We start from the raw sequence: 21,422 nt of genomic DNA, 5'->3' as shown, positions 1-21,422 counted from the left end.
CGGCAGTCAACAACGGTACTCCACAGTAGCACCTTATTGATTTGAATGTTGATTTGGTGTTTTAGCTCCACTTTGTGTACAGTAAAGCTAATTGGGACTGGACCTAAAGTTTAAGGTAGGATCCGAACCACTATGTGCCTCCACTGGGTATCAAATCTGGGATCCCTTGATTACAAGGCAACGATGCTACCACTGCACCATCGGGGAGGCCCCATTTGGCACCTTATTGTAGGTGAGGACTAATAATATTTTATTTTAACAAGAGAAATTCCTACAATGCCGGAAGTCCTGGGTTTGAATCCCAGCCTAGGTGTGTCTATTCATGAATTTCATCATATCATCACTCATTCTTATCTTTGCGATTAGCCAAGTTTGGCAGAAAATAGTATTAGAATAAACCAACAAGAGAAATGCGTGTGTGTGTGTACTTGGATTTATCATCATTAGAGCCCGGAAGTTCAGGCATTTATTTTCATTAAAATATGCAGGCAAAAAGGCATTTATAATGTGGAAAAAAGGCACTAAAAATGAAAAAAAAGGCAAAATAAACCGAAAAAAGGCACATTTGGAAGTCACTTACTTTCATCTATAATTTCTGGCAACATGTTAAAATCTACATTGGGAAGAGCATTTCAATTTTCTCCGTCTTGATTGCACATAACTACAAGGTGTTTTTTTAAGTTCTCAACATTCATTGATAGTCGTCTGTCAGAGACAATGTTTTTCATAAAAAAAAAAGATCTTTCTACTTCCCCAGACGTTATTGGAGCATTCATAAAACAAGCTAATGTAGCTGTGCTCATTTCGGTAACAGCATTTTCAACTTTTAGAATATCACAATTTTTTTTTTCAATTGTTTCAAGTCCTCATTTGCACTCACTACCCGTTTGCACTTTTCCGCAACAGCTGACCCCTTTTCTCCTGGCACTTCCATCATCTGCTGCATAGATTCCTCGAAGATTTTCATGGATGCTATAATTGTAATTGTCTCTGGTAATGCACCATAATGTGCAAATATAAACTTGAATAGCACAGGAGTTTTTTTCACTTCACGAATTGAAGCTGCTTCATTTTCTGGAAGAGCATCGATCACCTCACTGATTTTTTGAAGGTTGTTAGCATAATATATAGCTGCTAATATCCAGGTTCCCCATTTGGTCAAGACTGGTTGCTGAGGTAAACTAAGCTCAATCGCAACTTCCTGAAATTTTCGGGTTCGAGAGGGAGATTTCAGAAATATCTTCTTTTTGTTCGAAATCAACCTGTCCACTTCAGCAGTCAATCATGCACAAGGAAATGTTAACCGAAAGGCAATATCCTAACTGAGCATGAAATACATTTTTCTCACACTTTTCTCCTTCAGCAATGTTGAAACATGCATGAGTTCAATATTACTTAAATAAGGCGAAAATTATTCACATAATAAACGGAAGAAAAATAAGTGCCAACAACGTTTTTTTTGGAGATAAATAATTTGGTAACCAAATAACCAAAGCCCTACCACATTTGAAAATTATAAGCTTTGTTCAGCTATGCTGTATCAATCAATGTAAATATTTTATCTAAAAATGTCTTGATACTTTTTCCTTTTTATTCTTGGATATATATTCTTTTTATTTCTGTTAAAAGTCCATTTTTAGCATGATTTGAGGAAAATAGCCTGAAAAAAACCACTATGACTTGTACTACATTCATTACTTTTAGTATAATAAGCTCTGCTAAGCCTTTTCTTCGCAACTTTTTCAAAAATTTTTGACAATCATAGAACCTTACAAGTGTTTAAAGCAATAATTTTCAACATTTTCTGAAAAAGAAAAACTCTTTTTGACTGGGTTTTTTCAAGGTGCGTTTTCTGAAAAAACCCGTGTGGGGAAAACTGGTCTGGGCCCACCCGGTCCAACCCTGTTAGCTTTGGGCCCCCCCCTAAATGTCTGAAGGGATCGGCACCTATGTTGGGCTCATAAGCATGGGCGCCGGCAGAATTACTTGTAAAGGTGTGCACCCAGTTTATAATCATATTTTTGCTAACATCGACTCTTTAAGATACCCTATTTGATGCTTGCTTAAATAAATTACACATACTTCATTCAAGAGAAGTAAATATGTAATTTAAAAGACTAATTTACTCTAGTCTAAAATCAAACTAAATATCTGGGCGTGTCAAAAATTATCTACACTTTTCCTACACAAAGGTAGGGGTTCAACACGTACATCATTTTTCGACAGTCACCTCCCTTGTCAATGCACTTGGTCTAGCGGTCCACAAGCGTGCATATTCCTTCGAAGAAGAAGTTTTTCTGTTGGTCGTGGAGCCACTTTTGCTTCCTGCACGTTTAAGTCAGTTGAAAATCGACGACCTCGCAAAGCATCCTTGAGCGGTCCAAACAAATGAATGTCAGAGGGAGCAAGATCTGGGCTGTAGGGAAAGTGTTCCAGTACCTCAAAATTCATCTTGTTGATGGTGTTAACAGTGTGCTGAGCCGTATGTGTGTGGCCATTGTCATGCAACAACAACACTGTCTTAGACAAGAGATCTCGGCGTTTGTTGGGAATTGCTGGCTTCAGCTTCTTCTCCAAGGTTTCACTGTAACCCGTGCTGTTGATCGTAGTCCCCTTTGCCATGTAGTCTTCCAGTATAGGCCCTTGTGCGTCCCAAAGGACAGTTAGCAAAACCTTTCCCACCAATGGCTTAGCTTGAATTTTGTCTTCATTGGAGATCCCAGGTGTTTCCACTCCATACTCTGTCGTTTCGATTCTGGCTCATGGTTATGTACCCATGTTTCATCACCGGTGGCTATCCTACTCAAAACTGTGTGGGCTTCCCTGTTGAAGCAATTGAGTAAGCGTTGGGAGATGCGAACACGTTTGTGCTTGTGTTCTGCAGTAAGCTGTCTTGGTACCCATCGCACACTGACTTTACGGAAGCCGAGCTCATTGTGGATGATTTGATAGGCAGAACCATGACTGATGTTTAAAGAAGATGCTACCTCATTCATGGTAACTCGCCTATTCGCCAGAACCATCTCTTGAGCTTGCTGAATGTTGTCGTCCATGGTGGAGGTTGACGGGCATCCTGCTGTCTCTTTGTGCATTACACTCTTCTTGCCACTTTTAAACTTCTCGATCCACGAAAAAAAAAAAACACTTTTACGTGATAAAGCGTTGTCCCCATATTGTGATAACAGTGGCTATCCTACTCAAAACTGTGTGGGCTTCCCTGTTGAAGCAATTGAGTAAGCGTTGGGAGATGCGAACACGTTTGTGCTTGTGTTCTGCAGTAAGCTGTCTTGGTACCCATCGCACACTGACTTTACGGAAGCCGAGCTCATTGTGGATGATTTGATAGGCAGAACCATGACTGATGTTTAAAGAAGATGCTACCTCATTCATGGTAACGGGCATCCTGCTGTCTCTTTGTGCATTACACTCTTCTGGCCACTTTTAAACTTCTCGATCCACGAAAAAAAAAAACACTTTTACGTGATAAAGCGTTGTCCCCATATTGTGATAACAGTCTAGATGAATTTCAGCCCCTTTCACACCCTCCGACCAGAGAAATCGAATCACTGCTCTCTCTTCCTCCTTGGTGGATACTTGGAATGGAGCAGCCATGATCTATCTGTAACAGAAGAAAGAGAAATAGAGCAATTAAGGTCAAACTTTTATGACATAACCACAAGGGTACAACATTATAACTTCCAAGGGCAGAAGGCAATGTGGCCAACGTAAGGAGAGTTATGTCGAAAGTGTAGATAATTTTTGACTCCCCTCATACACATGCTGAAATTGAAAACATTTTTTTTATGCAGCTAGCTTTGTAATCCAAGCAGTCTCGATAGCAACCTCTCGGCAACCACATACACACACACAAAGGTGGTTGGAAATATCAAGTGACACCTTAAGTCAACATGCATGTGACTACGTGCGACACAAGTTGAATTTAAATTGTTAAAACTAAAAGGTTTTTAAGACAGTAAATAATTTTTCTAGCCCTACTTCGCAACCTACCAAATGCCCTCTCAGGACCCACCAGTGGGCCATGCCCCATAGGTTGAGAAACTATGCACTATGTGTATGAAACCTGACATCAATTTTTTTTTAGAAAGTCAAAGGCATAAAGTGTGTAGAAGTTTCTGTCTGTGTGTTTTTTTTAAAATTATAAACTGTGACAAAGAAAATCTGATTAAATATTTTTTAAATAAAAATCGTGATTTTAATTCACCCTCCTTGTGTATTTCAGAAGTGGTGCTGGTCTCATGATAGTCAAGAAAATTTGGCTGCTCCAATGTCTGATACGGGTTTCTCTTCTGTGGAAGTGCGCATTGAGTCTGAAACAGAAAGTGCTGATCCATTAGTTTGTGAACAAACATCTCTGGAGAATGTTTGGCTTCCGGATGAGTCGTGTGTCAACACTGAAACAGAATCATTCGAGGAGCCTCCTGATCTTGATATCTCTGTTGACATCAAACCATCTAACGAGTGCATACAGGATGCTTCTGTTGACATGAAACCATCTAATCAGTGCATACAGGATGCTTCTGTTGACATCAAACCATCTAAGCAGTGCATACAAGATGCTTCTCTTAACATCAAAGTATCTAGTGAGTACATGAAAGAAATGTCAGTTTGTAAAGTGGAAAGCGTGAGTGGTGATAGTTGGATGGACTTTGAAGGCAAAACTCCGGAAGTTCCTAGTGGACAAAATGTTCCTAAAAATGAAGGATTTTATCCATGTGATCACGGACAATTTGTTGAAAAAATGCCAGCTGAAGACGTTGACAATGGTGAATTAATTTTAAGTGAAGATAAGGACATGAAGTATAGTGTAGAGAATCCTGACCAAGTAGAAAGTGAAGTGGCAGAGCCTGCAGAAAGGTAGGTGAAGGAAATTTTAGTACATGGATTGAAAATGAGCATGAGAGCACTAAGGTTCAAGATTGGACGTTATTACTTACGAGTTATGATTCATGTAATTTCTGTATTGTGCCACCAGTGCTGCTGGGTTACACATAAGATTGTCCATGAGTGTCCACCCCACGATGTCAGATTAGAATGAAATTTGTTACATGATATTGTTAGATATATATATAAGAACCCATATTTTCTTACATTTGGAATATTCACTCTAGTTTGGAATTTATAGTCCTTTGAAATTTCCTGCCATTTGATGCCCCCCCCCCCTTTTTTGTGGGATCAAGCAATGTATACAGTGGCATGTCCAGGATTTTCGAAAGGGCGGACTACATATACTTTTTTGGTTGTCAGCCTTCATTTTGTCATCTTTTCCTGCATCCTAGAGTTGGCATTTTGCTGTTTTTTTTTTTCCGAAAAAAAAACACGTTTTTTTTTTCAGGTTATGTTTATAAATATATATATTCTAAAAATAAAATACATTTGTCCCTGATAGTAATATATTAGAACATTCAATTTGTATTGTTTTAGTTCTCTGAATCAAACACTATTTAATATTTTCTGTTAACATAGTGAAGAATTGACAATCAAGGTCTCACACCTTGAAATGATTAAACTAAAAATATACATAACCCATACTGCAACAGACCATTGAGCGCCCCGGCCTACCTACAGACTGCCGGCCACACTCCCACTTGATCCTACTCTGAGGTGGGAGATCATGAAACCAGTTATGAGGTGATGTGTGGTCAACACGACGAACCCCCAGTCATCGTCATAGATTTTCATGATCGGGTTACGCTACTCATTCGTAGCTCCCCAATTTAATCATGATGGTGAGTGTTCACCAGTCTCATACACAGGCCGAAATCTCAGGAGAAAAGCTGTTACATTTCCCCAAGGAGAGACAAACCTGCACGCGTCTGATAGCTGGAGCCCAAAGCATCACCGCACAACCACAGTGCGGGACAAATGATTAAATTATCTCAGATACTGTATTCTGAAAAATTCTACTCTTGCTGGATGGTGTAACAGTTAATATATCTATGATCAGTTCCCAGGGTTGCGGATTGCAATTCTATACTAATACTTGATAGCTGTGGTGGTTTAGTGGACTTTAATGGCAGAGTGGTTGGCTCAGCCTGCTGCAATGCCAGGGGATGCACAGCCAGACATGGATGTTTGTGTTTGTTCCAATGAGAATAGAGAAAATTGATGTGTGTGAAAATTTAGAAAATAGAGAGAAAAAGGGGGGATACTACTGCTTAGGAGGATTACTTTTATTACAAATGTAAAGAGAAAAGTAGACAGGCTGTCTGACTGCCCATGCAGAAGACCCGGGTTTGAATCTTGTGGTGAGTGATCTAAGGTCAGAATTTTTCCAGTTTTGTCCCTGCATAAAGCAGCTCTGGAACTCACCCACCCTTAAATCTATGGATCCTGGGGGGGGGGGGTAAAGGCAGGCGGAGTTTGGTTCTGATTACATTATCTTCAAAATGACGGAGATGAAGAATATGTCAGGCCCTACTCCCATATCCCCTGTATGTGCCTTCATGGCGTGGTGCTATATGCATGGGGAACTTTACCTTTACCTACTATAGAACATACAGTAGCTGCACACACACTTTCAATTCTGCTTCAATACAGTTTGTTCACAGTTTAAGTTTAAATGTCTCCTCGGTGTATTAACCATGTCAATATTATAAATCTGACATATTTCATTGTCTTGACTGATTTCATCCAAATGGAATACTGTATCAGTCCTCCAAAATATCTGTTTGCTATGAAACTAACAGTTCCCATTAGTGGCCCGTATTTGGATCCCAACATACATATGCACTATATTGTTAAAGAGAATTATTTGTCAAGCCAAAGCTTAAGAAATGCCTTAAACTTAATATAAGAGATATTTAGATATATTTTCTTAATGTCCAAAAATGTAGTTTAGGCAGATATTTGAAAGTGGCATCAGAAGCTACCTCAGAATATGAAAAATCATTAACACTTCGATCGGGTGAATACACCTATAACTTATTTATTTCGTACATTTTTACTAATTGCACTAGAGAGATGAGTGATATACCGTTGTACACGGAATGAACCAGAGATTCAGACGATATATATATAGTTTATGCACATGTGGCGTACATATGGAGGGGGAAAAGGGGGGAAATCCCCTGAAAATACTTTTTTTTTAAAAAAATGGGGTTTCTCCCCCCCGCCCCCCAAAAAAAAGGATATGAAAAGTTGAAAATGCATATAGAAATTATTGCTGGCATGTAAGAAAGAGAAAAATATTTGCATCCTTGTCGTATGACCAATGTAACTTGAGTTGTACCCCCAAAAGAAATGGTCGGCACGCCACTGATTGAAGCTTCAAAATGCAGCGGTACCTTGAAAAGACTTTAGCTCAGAGACTATTTGCCCTGGAGATATGAATGATATACCGTTGTACACAGAATGAATCACAGATTCAGACGATATATAATTTATGCACATTTGGCGTACATATGGAGGTGGAAAGGGGGGAAATCCACTGAAAATACTTTTTTAAAAAATGGGGTTTCTCCCCCCCCGCCCCCAGAAAAAAGAATATGTAAAGTTCAAAATGCACATAGAAATTATCGCTGGTATGTAAGGAAAAGAAAAATATTTGCATCATAGTCGTATGACCAATGTAACTTGAGTTGTACCCCCAAAAGGAATGGTCGGCGCACCACTGATTGAAGCTTCAAAATGCAGCAGTACCTTGAAATGACTATAGCTCAGAAACTAAATGCTCTAGAGATATGAAAGATATACTGTTGTACGCAGAATGAATCACAGATTCAGACGATATATAATTTATGCACATTTGGGGTACATATGGAGGGCAAAAGGGGGCAAATCCCCTGAAAATGCTTTTTTTTTAAAAAAAAGGTTTATCCCGCCCGCCCCCCCCAAAAAGGATATGAAAAGTTCAAAATGCACATAGAAATTATCGCTGGCATGTAAGAAACAGAAAAATATTTGCATCATTGTCTTATGACCAATGTAACTTGAGTTGTACTCCCAAAAGGAGTACTGATTCAAGCTTCAAAATGCAGCGGTACCTTGAAGTAACTATAGCTCAGAAACTAAATGCCCTAGAAATATGAAAGATATACCATTGTACGCAGAATGAATCACAGATTCAGACGATATATAATTTATGCACATTCGGCGTATATATGGAGGGGGAAAGGGGGGAAATTCCCTCAAAAATACTTTTCTTAAAAAAAATGGTGTTGCCCCTCGCCCCCCCGAAAAAATGTCAAAATGCACAAAATGCAAAATTTATGCAAATTTGGCGTATATATGGAGGGGGAAGGGAGAAAAAAAATTATTTAAAAAAATTGTCACCACCCAAAAAATGTCCTTGCACTTGGGCACAAAACGACACCTACGCACAACATTCATGGACGAAAAGCTAGAACGCAGTGAGAAATGTGATTCTTCCAACTGCTTGACATTCTATTTTTAGACAATGCAGGGTAACCTATGTTCAACCTTGTGGAACACTTGTGCTCACAAACAAAAGTTTCCTTCAGCACGCTTCGAAATTCCATTCTCACAACGCAGATTCAACAACCAGTCTTCCCCCTCCCCCCACCCCCCTGCTTGCGCCCTCATGGAAAACTATCATTTTGACATCGGATACTGATAAACAAGCTTCCGTCGAATGCATTAACAGGAGGGAGTGAAAAGCATTGCTTTAGAACAACAAAGCCGGTCTTACTTTGTCGGCAAAAAATTGACCTTGAAAAGAGATGCAAAAGGGAAGTACCTTTTCCCAAGCATTTTCCCCTCTATTTTCATTAAGACAAAAAAAATGCAAAAAAACAAAACATTTCTGTTAAATACATGTGTTAGGAACAATATATATATAAAAAAATCGAAATTCTAGCCAAAAATAGAAAAGTTATAACGTAAAAACTACGACCTTGACACAGGGTATCTCGATCTTGATACTTGGGACCATGAGGCTTACATTTGGGTATCTCGATCGAGATACTTGGGACCCAAAAGGTTAATAACGATGTATTTTGAACTTCTAAATTGCCAAATTTCCAAATATGTCTCAATATCAGAAGAAATCTGTATGAGTAATATTCGTATTTGTTCAGGCTAATGTTACCTCAACTCTAGTATGTGTGCTGTTCTGTATATTCAAGGTACTTACGTAGGATGCAATTCAATGGGTTTGTCATATTTTCTATATGATTTTGTCAAATAGGTTGTTACGTACCCAATAGGACCAAGAAATATAAATAGTTTGCTAAAGAGGAATAGAGATGGCAGCACCAGGCATGCAAGATTAAGAATTAGCATAATATATTAAATGTCTTTATAAATAAGAACAAAGCAAATTGGAAAGATGAAAAAATAATAAAATGTACTATAAGAAGATAAAGAATAAATATAAAAGAAATAAATTAATATATATATTCGCTTAATCAAATCAGTGATCATATGTAAGTTAATATGAAAATGAAAGAAGTCAAAGCACTGATACAAGTTTGTGTCTTTGAACAGAAATTCCATCTGTCTGATTGATTTACCATTCCCATAGCGGAAATTTTGTTTATATCAGTGGCGGCGCATTCCAGTCGACACCCCACAGCACTTTTTGTTGTGCGTTTCAAGCGTAGCACCTACTTGGATGCACGTGTCAGTCGTTTGGCACCAAGTATACACTCTTTTGTACCCAGTTAGTGTTGGCGCTTTCCAATCGCAGCCACAAGGGAGAAGATTAGTATATTTCCCAAAGTTTAAGAGAAAAAGGATATATGAATTCATAAATCGTCAAAAGCTGAAATAGAAGGAAGTTCAGATCCAGATCTGTTCATTAAGAAGGAAGTCCAAATACAGATCTGTCCATTAAGAAGGAAGCTCACGTAGGAAATCCAGGAGGAAGTTCTGACCTGTCCATTAAGAAGGAAGTCCAGATCCAGGTCTGTCCATTAAGAAGGAAGCTCACGTAGGAAATCCAGGAGGAAGTTCTGACCTTTCCATTAAGAAGGAAGTCCAGATCCAGGTCTGTCCATTAAGAAGGAAGTCCAGATCCAGACTGTCCATTAAGATGGAAGTCCAGATAGAAGAATATACAAATTGAAGAAAAGAAATAATAAAAAACATATTGAGATAACACTTGACTGTAGATGAGAATTATAGAGAAAAGTAGCTCATCATGGAAAAAGAATATTTCCATGTATCCTTGTTTATATAATATATTCATTTAAACGTCTCCATTGGAAGGCATCCTGTCTGGTTTCGTTGTCTACAAAGAACCCTACCCTGTAGATATTCTAGCTGAGGTTTAAGATTAAGATTCATGCACCTTGCACCAAAATGGAGGTAGCATTAATAAATGACGACCAACTTTTGGGGCTAGAGAATTAGGAACCAGACAGTGAAGAGAAAAAGAATAATTGAAAATGGAAGAAAATTTTATTATTAACATTAATATGCCGCCTTTCTTTGGCTTCAGTCAAGTAAGCATGGGTAATATATACCAATTTATTCAGGTCGAAGCTGATTGCTTTTGCTTCTCGCTTATTAAAGTAAATTGAATTATTCAATACCTTTTGAATGCAACTCAAATGTTATTATTAACTATTACTCCAGCAGAAAGGGATAAAGATGGGAGTGAGAATGCAGAAGCTACAATGAAGGACGATGGAAAGAAAAGGGAAACTTTCAGTTGTTGTGGAGAGAAAGGAAACAAGGAAGATTATTGTTTGTACCACATGTAAGGAAACGAGACATTGGATGTGCGAAGGAATAAGAAAGGAAAATATATATCAATAAGCGAAAGGGAAGAAGGTTACATATGTAAGAAATGCAAAAAAGAAAAGCTGAAAGAAAAACAATTGTTTCAAAAAAATGTCAATACAGCTGGTAGCCAACGCCAAAAGGGTAGAAGAAAGTAACAGAGAAGTAAAAGAAAAGTTAGAAGAAAGCAATAGGAAAGGAGAAGAAAACAGCAGAGAAGTATAAGAAAAACTAGAGGAAAATAATAGAAAGAATGAAAATAATAGGAGATTAGAAGAGAAATTTGATAACAGGTTTGAAGAGAGTAATAAAAACTGACAGATATGATAGAAGAGGGAAGAAGCAAAAGTAGAGAAATGTATGCAAGAATAGCTAACACATGTGAAGAAAATAGGAAGTTGGTGGAGAAAGAGATAGATGAGGCAAAATTGATGATAGATGATAGAAGTCTAGAGTTGAATAGAAGGATAAAGGAAGAAGTGTCGAGGTTGAGAGAAGAAAAGGCACGAGAAGTTCAGGAGAGAACTTTGATCATGGAAAAGGAAATTATGGAAAATAGAACCAAACCGAATGAAGCTACGATGAAAACGGATAAGAAAAAAAAGGAAACGCAGAAAATTAAATGGGGCAATGTCAAGAATATAGAAGACAGAAAAGAAAGAAGAAGTAGAGAGGAAGTTAGGAAAGCTATTCGCCAAAGAAGGTGAAGAAACGAATGTTAAGAAAGAGATGAGAGAAGAGAGTTCAAGCGATGAATCGACAACGGAGGAAGAAGAAAAGCATAAGAGATATAGAATAGCGGGACGTCACAAGAAAAGGAAATGGAGTAGCGAAGAGGGAAGTAATAATGAAAGGCTCTTAGACATATTGGAAAATGAATTCCCGAGAGATGAGAACTATCGGTCCAGGATACCTAGGCCACAAGAATTGCAGCATCTTCCAAAATTCAATGAGAATATATCTGATAAATGCCCCAGAAAGTTTTTAAGGGAACTAACAACAAATGTCAGACTTATGAGAATCCTCAAAGCAATGATTTTAAACGTCATAGAGACATGTTTTGAACAGTCGGCAGCAGGATGGTATCAACTGAATCAGCACAAATTCAGAAATTTTAAAGAATTCAACCGAAAATTCTTAAATTACTACTGCAGTGAAGATATAAAAGAAAGGCAGCTAGAAGCATTGAAGAGAAGATATGTAGATTGGTCCAAAGTCGACAACCTATAAGAACATATGTGGGAGACCCTTAGAAATTTCAAAAATCTGAATGAAGGCTGCCATTAAGAATACAGAGAGCTATACCAGCGGTTAAGATAAAAGCAGTTGATGATTTGTTTGAATATCTAAGAACCGAAGATGTGCTGAGATAAACTCAGAATTCCTGGAACAATAAGGAAGGAAGATTCTATGGGGAGAGGCAACATTCAGAAGAAGAAGGGCACTCAAAACCGAAGTTCCGGAGACAAAAATTTGATGTAAGAAGAATAGAAGTTAGAAAGCAGAGACCAAGTGCAGAAAGAAGAGACGTAGGAAGAAACAATGGAAGATATGAAAGAAACATAGACTCTGTGGAAGAAAGAGAGAGAAACGATAATAGATATCGAGGAAATTGGAGAAACTTTAGAGGCCGAAATAATTTCCGAAGATATGGAAGAGGAGGAAATCAGCGATGGAGAAACAGATATGAACCGAACGAAAGAGAATACCAAGAAAGTGTGTTCAATGAAGAAATGGAAAGATGAAATGAACTGTTGGAAGAAGAAAGAATCAAAGCAATAGAACTGATGAGGAATTACTTTAACGACGAGAGAAGGTTTCCGGAAATATTGCAGGAAGAAGATCACCGAAACCCACAAGATATAATGGCAAACAGATGAAAATGTAGTAATATCGTCAAACTGTAAATAGAAGTAATCTATATTTAAATATTATCAAATAGAAGAAATTATAGTTAATCAAAAAATCTGATATAGATAAAACAGAGAAGAAACTATATGTTTAGAAGTTAAATAGAGGCCAAAAGATTATTCAGACAAGAGACTCACAAGCTAACTTGAAGACGTCAGACAAGTCATCGCCATAGAAAGGGAACGTAATATAGGAACTGTTGATGGGAATATGAATCTCCAAGGAATAAGTTTCACTGACGACTCAACCTTACCAAAAAGCTGGATGCGTAATGCCAATGGTGGAACAACATTTTGAGAAAAGTAGGCTGGACATGATCTACGTTAACGAAAGGAAGGCGAGAAGACAATTAATGTAAATGATATGCTACGTATTCCTATGAAAAAGAAATTGCGAAGAGGAAAAATGGAAATGTGCATTAAAAATGAGAATTTTGTGTATAAGACGAAGAATAACACATGAGTTATAGAAATGAATAGTGAAAATGAAAGATAATTATAATGCATATGTCGATGATACATGAGATAAAGATGATGCACGCAAGAATGTACTGAAAGTAGAGACAGTAGAAGCGAAAAATGTGCTATTTGAATTGTAGTAATTCATTTATGAAGAGCCTAGACCATCTTTAATATGTTTGTCATGTACAGAAAAAGACTGATATCTGCCGACAAGAAAAGAGTTGAGTGTTACAGAAATTATAAAAATAGAGCGTCTTAGGAGAAACAAAAGAATAGAGACGTGCCAGTTCCTGAAAAGAAAGCAACGAAACAGAAGCCAAACAAAGATGCTGCGAATGCTAAATATAGTTTGTGAAAAGGAGAGCTGTGTATACATAGGGAGTTTTGTGAATCCAATGTGAAGATTGATGAAGATCGAAGAATAGATGAAGGATAGAAGAAATTTAGGAGGAAGATTTCAATATAGATGTACGTAGGTGTAAATTAGGAAGAAGAAAAATTTTCCTATCTTCATATTGTTACGATGAAAATTTTTGATGGCCAACTGGGGGAATATTGTGTTACGTACCCAATAGGACCAAGTAATGTAAATAGTTTGCTAAAGAGGAATAGAGATGGCAGCACCAGGCATGCAAGATTAAGAATTAGCATAATATATTATATAACTTTATAAATAAGAACAAAGCAAATTGGAAAGATGAAAAATAATAAAATGTACTATATGAAGATATGGAATAAATATAAAAGAAATAAATTAATATATATATATTCGATTAATCAAATCAGTGATCATATGTAAGTTAATATGAAAATGAAAGAAGTCAAAGCACTGATACAAGTTTGTGTCTTTGAACAGATATTGCATCTGTCTGATTGATTTCCCATTCCCATAGCGGAAATTTTGTTTACATCAGTGGCGGCGCGTTCCAGTCAACGTCCCACAGCACTTTTGGTTGCACGTTTCAAGTGTAGCACCTACTTGGATGCACGTGTCAATCGTTTGGCACCAAGTATACACTCTTTTGTACCCAGTTAGTGTTGGCGCATTCCAATCGCAGCCGCAAGGGAGAAGAATAGTATATTCCCCAAAGTTTAAGAGAGAAAGGATATATGAATTCATAAATCGTCAAAAGCTGAAATAGAAGGAAATGCAGAAGGAAGTTCATATCCAGATCTGTCCGTTAAGAAGGAAGTCCAAATCCAGATCTGTCCATTAAGAAGGAAGTCCAGATCCAGGTCTGTCCATTAAGAAGGAAATCCAGATCCAGACTGTCAGTAGTATAAATTTGTGCATCTGACCACAACTTTGATTTCTTGACTAAACAACCACAAAAAGTTGAAAAACTCACTTTCTCTCCCCATTCCGCGCCTCATTTATTGCGCTGACGATGTTTCACGGGCGCAAAAAGGCAGTGATGAGTGAAAGATGAGCTCTCATCCTCTCATCCTTCTCATCTTTCTCATTCTCTTTTTATTCTCTCATCTTCCTCTCATCCTCCTCTCATCCTCCCATCTTTCTCTTATCCTCTCATTTTTTTATTTTCTTATTTTCTTATTTTTTTGAAAGATGAGTGCATCTTATCGTAATTTTCCAAGTCTGGGACCAAATGTTTATATATCGTGACCTACGTAAACCTCTTTTCTCATTCTCTCATTCTCTCATTCTCTTATTTTTTGAAGGATGAGTGCACTTTATCGTAATTTTCCAAGTTTGGGACCAAATGTTTATATATCGTGATCTTCGTAAACCTCTCTTCTCATCCTCTTATTCTCTCATCCTCTCATTCTCTCATTCTCTCGCGCTGCGACGCCAAGGGTCCCGGGTTCGAATCCTGGTCGGGCTTGGTTGTTTGTGAATGTCCATTCATCAATTTCATCCTTTCATCACTCATCCTCATCTTCGCAAATTAGCCAAGAGGCACAAAACGCGAAGTAAAATAAACTAAATCAATCAATCAATCAATCAATCTCATTCTCTCATTCTCTCTACCTTTAGAATATTGTCGTCAACATTAGAGATGAAGTTGGAGTGCTGGAATCAACGGGACCAAATGTTTATATATCGTGATCTTCGTAAACCTCTCTCTTGGGGGAACGATGTGGCATATACACACGCGCGCGCTCTCATCTTCTCATTCTCTTATTCTCTCATCCTCTTATTTTTGAAAGATGAGTGCATTTTATCGTAATTTTCCAAGTCCGGGACCAAATGTTTATATATTGTGACCTACGTAAACCTCTCCTCTCATCTTCTCATCTTCTCATTTTTGAAAAATGAGTGCACCTTATCGTAATTTTCCAAGTCCGGAGCCAAATGTTTATATATATATCGTGACCTTCGTAAACCTCTCCTCTCATCTTCTCATCTTCTCATTTTTTAAAAATGAGTGCACCTTATCGTAATTTTCCAAGTCCGGAGCCAAATGTTTATATATATCGTGACCTTCGTAAACCTCTCTCTCGGGGAGGGAACGATGTGCCACACACACACGTGCGCGCGCGCGTATAACTCTTATTATTTTCCGTATTGTGAGGCAGGCAAACAAATAATAATTGTTGTTGTTTTTTTAGGATCCCTGGCCCCTATATAACCTCGCCAGGGGGTGCGTGGTGGCGACGAAATTATTACGAGTTTAGATTTGTACTGCGAATGTTGTCAAAAATTTAATCAATGTTGTTTATTCTCGATGCTAGAATCTTACATAGATTATTCTCTAAAAACGAAAATCGATAATCCTATGCCAAGCCCCCAAGGCATTCAGGCAATTTCTAATGTTCGCGTGGATAGCGACGCTCGGTAGAATTTTTCCTGTTCCTGTGGAGAAATTGTGTTTCGTCGCTCAATGTAACATTTTCATCACGGACCAAACTATCCACAGCAACCCCTCCCCGAACCTATTCACCTTGCATTCTCTTCCGCCCGAAGAGATTCTATTTTTTTTAGCTTTCCCACGGTCCTGAATAAAAACCCATCACATCCCCGATAACAATAGAATCAGAAGCGGATGCGGCGGAAGCAAACACAGCAGCATTTTCTGTTTTTGAGTTTTATACTGGGAATCGTCCGTTTCACACACCACACCCTGACGGGGCGTGGAATAGAGGCCGAGGGGAAATGATCGACAATACATGCATGGGTGGAACTGTCAACGTCCCGTTTATTGTTATTTGTCCCCCACAGGATATTGTGCGTATCACAAAAGTTTTTTGTTGAAAAAAATATAGCATGAATGAATCAGTCAACAAGGGTTTTATTTGCTTATTGTGTTTTCACCAAAGAGAGTCGCGTTGAGTAGGAAGGAGAGAAGGAGAAAAAAGGAGAGGAGTTCCTATATAACGTACTAGTTTCTTCTTTTGTACATTATTATCATAGTGAACGTCAATCGTGGCAGTTCAGTATTTTTTAATTTGTTTATCTGGCAGTATACATATATATCATCGTGGAAGTTTTAGTGAGCTACAAGTTTTATTTTGAAGTCTCTCTATCTCTCTTGAAAGGTGAACGTCAATCGTGGCAGTTCAGTATTCTTAATTGTTTGTCTGGCAGATATATATATATATATATATATATATATATATCATCGTGGAAGTTTTAGTGAGCTACAAGTTTTTATTTTGAAGTCTCTCTCCACCTCTCTTGAAAGGTAAGTTTTTATTTTCATGATATATTAATATTTTTGTTTTGCGTCTGAAATACACATATTCAGAGGAGCCATAAAAAATTGACACACACTTACATGTCCCATATTTTTAACCTCCTACAACAGTGCACACACACATACATACATACATACTGTTCGCCTCTAATATATATGTGGAAGGAAAAAATGTCGAGCATTTTTTCAATTTTTTTTTCTTCTGTTTCAGTGCGCTTTCCACTACCACCACCACAACCCCCCCCAAAAAATTTCTCTGTATATATATAAATAACAGAGAGAGAAAAAAATGGAACCGCAACCAGGTCCCTCCGGTTTTTGCGGGAAAGTGGCATGTCGCAACTGCGGAATATTAATTTCTAAACCTAATATTGCTAGGCATTTGAAAAAATGTCGTCTACCGGATCATGATGTCGTAGTCTCGCCGGCAAAGAAACCTCGCATTGATGAGCATGAAGGCGGTGCTTTGAATAAAAGTGCACGCATCATAACATATAAATCTGGAAGCGATGAAAAGTGTGACTCGAGCATCTTCCTCAACAATGTGAAATCTCTGGTAGTCGATAAATTACGTGATTGCCTCGTCAATGTTGCAATTAAAATTCATCTCGTCTTGACCCTGCTGTATGAGAAAGTTGTCTCGTCCGAGTCAAGCACTTTCAGCTTTTACGTAGGGTGTGAAGCCTTACACGATGACAATAACGAGGATCTTGACGAGATAGTGACACGGCTATTTGATCACCTGACACAAAAACAAGAAGAGTTTGAAGGTAGAGGAAGTGGATGGAGTCTTTGCGGTCGCAGCCACATGTTAGAACTTCGAGTCTGCAATTTCAAACCATTACGCAGCGCTCAAAAAAAACAAAAAACAAAAAAAAAGCAAAATGCAGTGTTGAACATACAAAGTAATGATCAGAAGAGTTTCCTATGGTCTGTCATCGCCGCATTACACCCGTCTAATAATAATAACCCCCAACGCCTGTCCAATTACAGAGAATACGAGGGAAGATACAAGAATATGATGAGAGGAATTTCCTATCCTGTGCCTCTAAATAAGATCAATCAATTTGAAAAAAACTATAGAGAGGAAAAGAAAGAATATATCGATATTTCTGTTTTTGGGGTTGACGATTCCGGCAATATTCGTGTCTTAAGACCTGCTAGAAGCCAGAATAATGTAATTCGACTCTTGCTTGTAGATGGCCGTTACAGTTTGATACGGAATTTCTCAGGATTAGTAGGAAGACAGATCAGCAAGAATCACGATAAGATCGAAATTTGCGATCGGTGTTTGAGAATTTTTCGCGGGGGTAAGAAGATGGGAGAACAGCACAAGTGTTTTGGCTCTGTGAATGCAGAACCCGAAGATGTCATGCCGGAACCCGGAACCAAGATGAAATTTCAGAAACACCAGGCTCTTCTCCACCATCCCGTCGTCCTTTATGCCGACTTTGAAAGCTTCCAAGTTCCTATGACGTCTTGCAACCCTGATCCCTCTACCTCAAGCACGACCCAAATTTTTCACCACGAGCCTTGCAGTTTCTCCATCTACGGAGAAAAATTGAATGATGTCATCTTGTATTGCGGACCTGATGCGGCAAAACATTTTGTTGAGAAGATAGCGAAATGCGCGAGAGAACTTGCACCCGGCCTGAAAGGCTCTTATGTTTCTCCACCTGCTCTCACAACAGAACAACAACAGAGACATGACGCGGCGACAAGATGCGAGGAGTGTAACCAGGTTTTCACCGCCGAAAATCTCAAGGTCGTCCACCATGACCACCAGAATGGATTATTTCTGAGCACCATCTGTAATTCGTGCAATCTTAAAATTAAGGAGTCGCATTTTGTTGCCGTGTTTCTGCACTACACGGAGAAGTACGACACACATCTCTTCGTCAAAGAGCTCCACAACATAACTTCTCGAATCAGCATCATTCCGAGAACGAGCGAGAAGTATATTACAGTGAGAGTGTGGATCCCTCTCGAAGAAGGAGGAAGTGTGGAAGTGCGAATCCTGGACTCTTACAATTTCCTGTCCTCCAGCCTCGCAAGCCTTGCATCTCAACTTGGCGACGAAGATCTTGTGGCCACCAAGCAAAAATGTTTTTCGGGGAGAGATGAGAATTTGAATCTGTTGCGTCGCAAGGGCGTCTACCCCTACGAGTACGTCAACGATTTCGAGAAATTTGACGAGACGGAACTTCCACCCCGGGAGGCATTTTATTCTTGTCTCACGGAGGACGTCTGTTCCGAAGAGGACTACGAACACGCTCGTAGTGTGTGGACGGCATTCAATTGCCAAACTTTTCGCGATTATCATGATCTTTATCTGAAATTGGACGTGACACTTCTGATGGATATTTTCGAATCGTTTCGTAAGAGATGCATCGCGATATACAAGTTGGATCCTGCGTATTTCTTCACCACGCCGGGATTAACTTGGGAATCGATGATGAAATACACCAACGTGGAACTGGGACTTATTGCAGAGAAGGAACAGTATGCTTTCATGGAGAGTGCGATACGCGGTGGCATCGTCCAATGTCCCCGACGCCATGCTCAGGCAAACAATCCTCATACGCCTGGTTACGATGCATCGAAGCCCAACACCTATATTGTCTACTGGGATGTCAACAACCTGTACGGCCACTCCATGTCCCAGTGTCTTCCCATCAGCGACTACGCGTGGATGACCGAAGAGGAACTCTCCTGCGAAGATTTTCTCAACTGGAGGGAAGATAATGAATGGGGTTGTTTCTTGGAAGTGGATCTCGATTATCCCGAAACGCTTCACGAGAAACATCACGGATTGACCCTGGCCCCCTCCAAAAAGAAGCCACCTGGAGGATCGGAGCCAAAACTCATACTAAGCATGGAGAACAAGCGGAATTATGTTCTGCACTACCGACTCCTCCAATTTTACATAAGTCACGGCTTGCAGTTGAAGAAAGTTCATAGAGGATTGAAGTTCCGACAGAGTAGGTGGCTGGAACCCTACATAGCCGAGAACACGCGCCGCAGAGCGCAATCGACATCGCCTGCAGACAAGGATCTGTACAAACTGTTCAATAACGCCATCTACGGCAAGACGATGGAGAACGTGCGTAATTACATCGATGCAATGTTGGTCACGGACGAAAAGAAATTTGAAAAGATTGTCGCGTCCCCCTACTTCAAAAACTTCACCATTTTCGACGAGAATCTAGTATTCGTCGAGAGGAACAAGAAGCAAGTGATGCTCAACAAGCCGATTGCCATAGGTGCCACTGTCCTTGAACTATCAAAATTGCACATGTACCAATCGTACTACGATCAGTTTCAACTTTTTTATGGAGATAACATCCAAATATGTTACATTGACACGGATAGCTTCATTTTTCTAATCCAAACACCAAGCCTCGAACATGATCTGACTAAGATGAAGCATCTGTTTGATTTTAGCAACTTACCATCAGACCATCATTTGTATTCGACAGAAAATAAAATGACGATTGGAAAGTTCAAAGATGAAGCGGCTGGTAATTACAGCAGGGAATTTGCGGGGCTTCGTGCCAAAATGTACTGTGTAAAGATTACAGAAGAAAAAGAGATCAAGAAAGCGAAGGGGGTGGGAAAAATAAGTACCAGCAAATTTAGCATGCAAGACTACAAGGAATGCCTTTTTCATGGTAAAAGGCAACTCAGCACCGATTATCGCATTGCAAGTAAATTGCATGATTTGCACACGACGCGCGTAAGCAAGGTCGCATTGGATGCAACGGACAACAAGTTACGTGTTCTCGATTGTCAAATCCACACGCGAGAGTGGGGCCACTACAATAAAAGCGATAAATGTGACGTGTGTTAACCGTAACCTCATAGCCATGAAGTCCGCTGTGTCTTTGCCATTCTTCTTCAAAAACAGACGGAGGAAAAGAATAAAAGGGGGAGCCCTCGGGCGATGAAAAATAAGAGTTGAATTTAATGAGCCTCGGTTTGGAGCGGGCTTAACAACATAATAACAGGTTGCAACTTTTCATCGCCCGAGGGCTCCCCCTTTCATTCTTTTCCTCCGTATGTTTTGAAGAATAGCAAAAAAGCACAATGTGTTAAATAACTAACAAGGACAATGAATCTCTTTGGTTTTCGCAAACAAAGCAACATGGACACTGCATCACCAAATTCCAATAACCTCTTACCTTCCGTGTTATCTAAACTCAATGGTCTACTAATTGTACATCTTAATAGTATATGGACGGAAATAAATAACGATGTGGGCAAGATGTTTTATGTTTTTAATAACAATTTACATTTCTATGAAATTCCGATCGACGGGAAACTTCAAATCACCGTGAATCCGGAGAACACAGGCGAAATCAAAATTTCTACCGGCAAGAACATTTTTCGAATGAAGCACGACAAGATACTTTCTAACATGTCGTACGATGTGTCTGCAGGAGATTATCTTTACGTGGAACTCCTCGGAGACTACGACAAACTTATTCCTCTCTTCGTAGAATTACGAATCGTCTATCCTATTATAAATAACCGTTAACCAAAAATGCCTAACGATATTTTCGGCAACACCAAGCGTGTAGACCATGCAGAAGAGATTCTCATGTTGGACGTTCGTGTTAAGAAGTTGAGGACTGATTTGATCGCTTTGCAGGAGACCTTAAACAAAAGTTTAGAGTCTGAGATCGCTACG

The 21,422-nt window shown here is 39.0% G+C and overlaps 1 protein-coding gene across 1 annotated transcript in view; it reads left to right on the top strand.

Annotated features, from left to right (window-relative positions):
• The window catches only part of LOC145999331 (uncharacterized), a 547,081-nt gene that overhangs the window by 48,058 nt on the left and 477,601 nt on the right, over window positions 1-21,422 (top strand). Inside the window, exon 3 of the mRNA XM_083136272.1 lies at window positions 4,241-4,875. Within this exon, the coding sequence (XP_082992398.1) occupies window positions 4,241-4,875 (635 nt within the window). The remainder of the gene's footprint in view (window positions 1-4,240; window positions 4,876-21,422) is intronic.

The sequence above is a fragment of the Lepisma saccharinum genome, chromosome 15, assembly GCF_977018435.1.
Source record: "Lepisma saccharinum chromosome 15, izLepSacc3.1, whole genome shotgun sequence".
In the NCBI taxonomy this organism is placed as follows: Eukaryota; Metazoa; Arthropoda; class Insecta; order Zygentoma; family Lepismatidae; genus Lepisma; species Lepisma saccharinum.
This window is presented reverse-complemented; position numbering and strand designations above follow the sequence as displayed.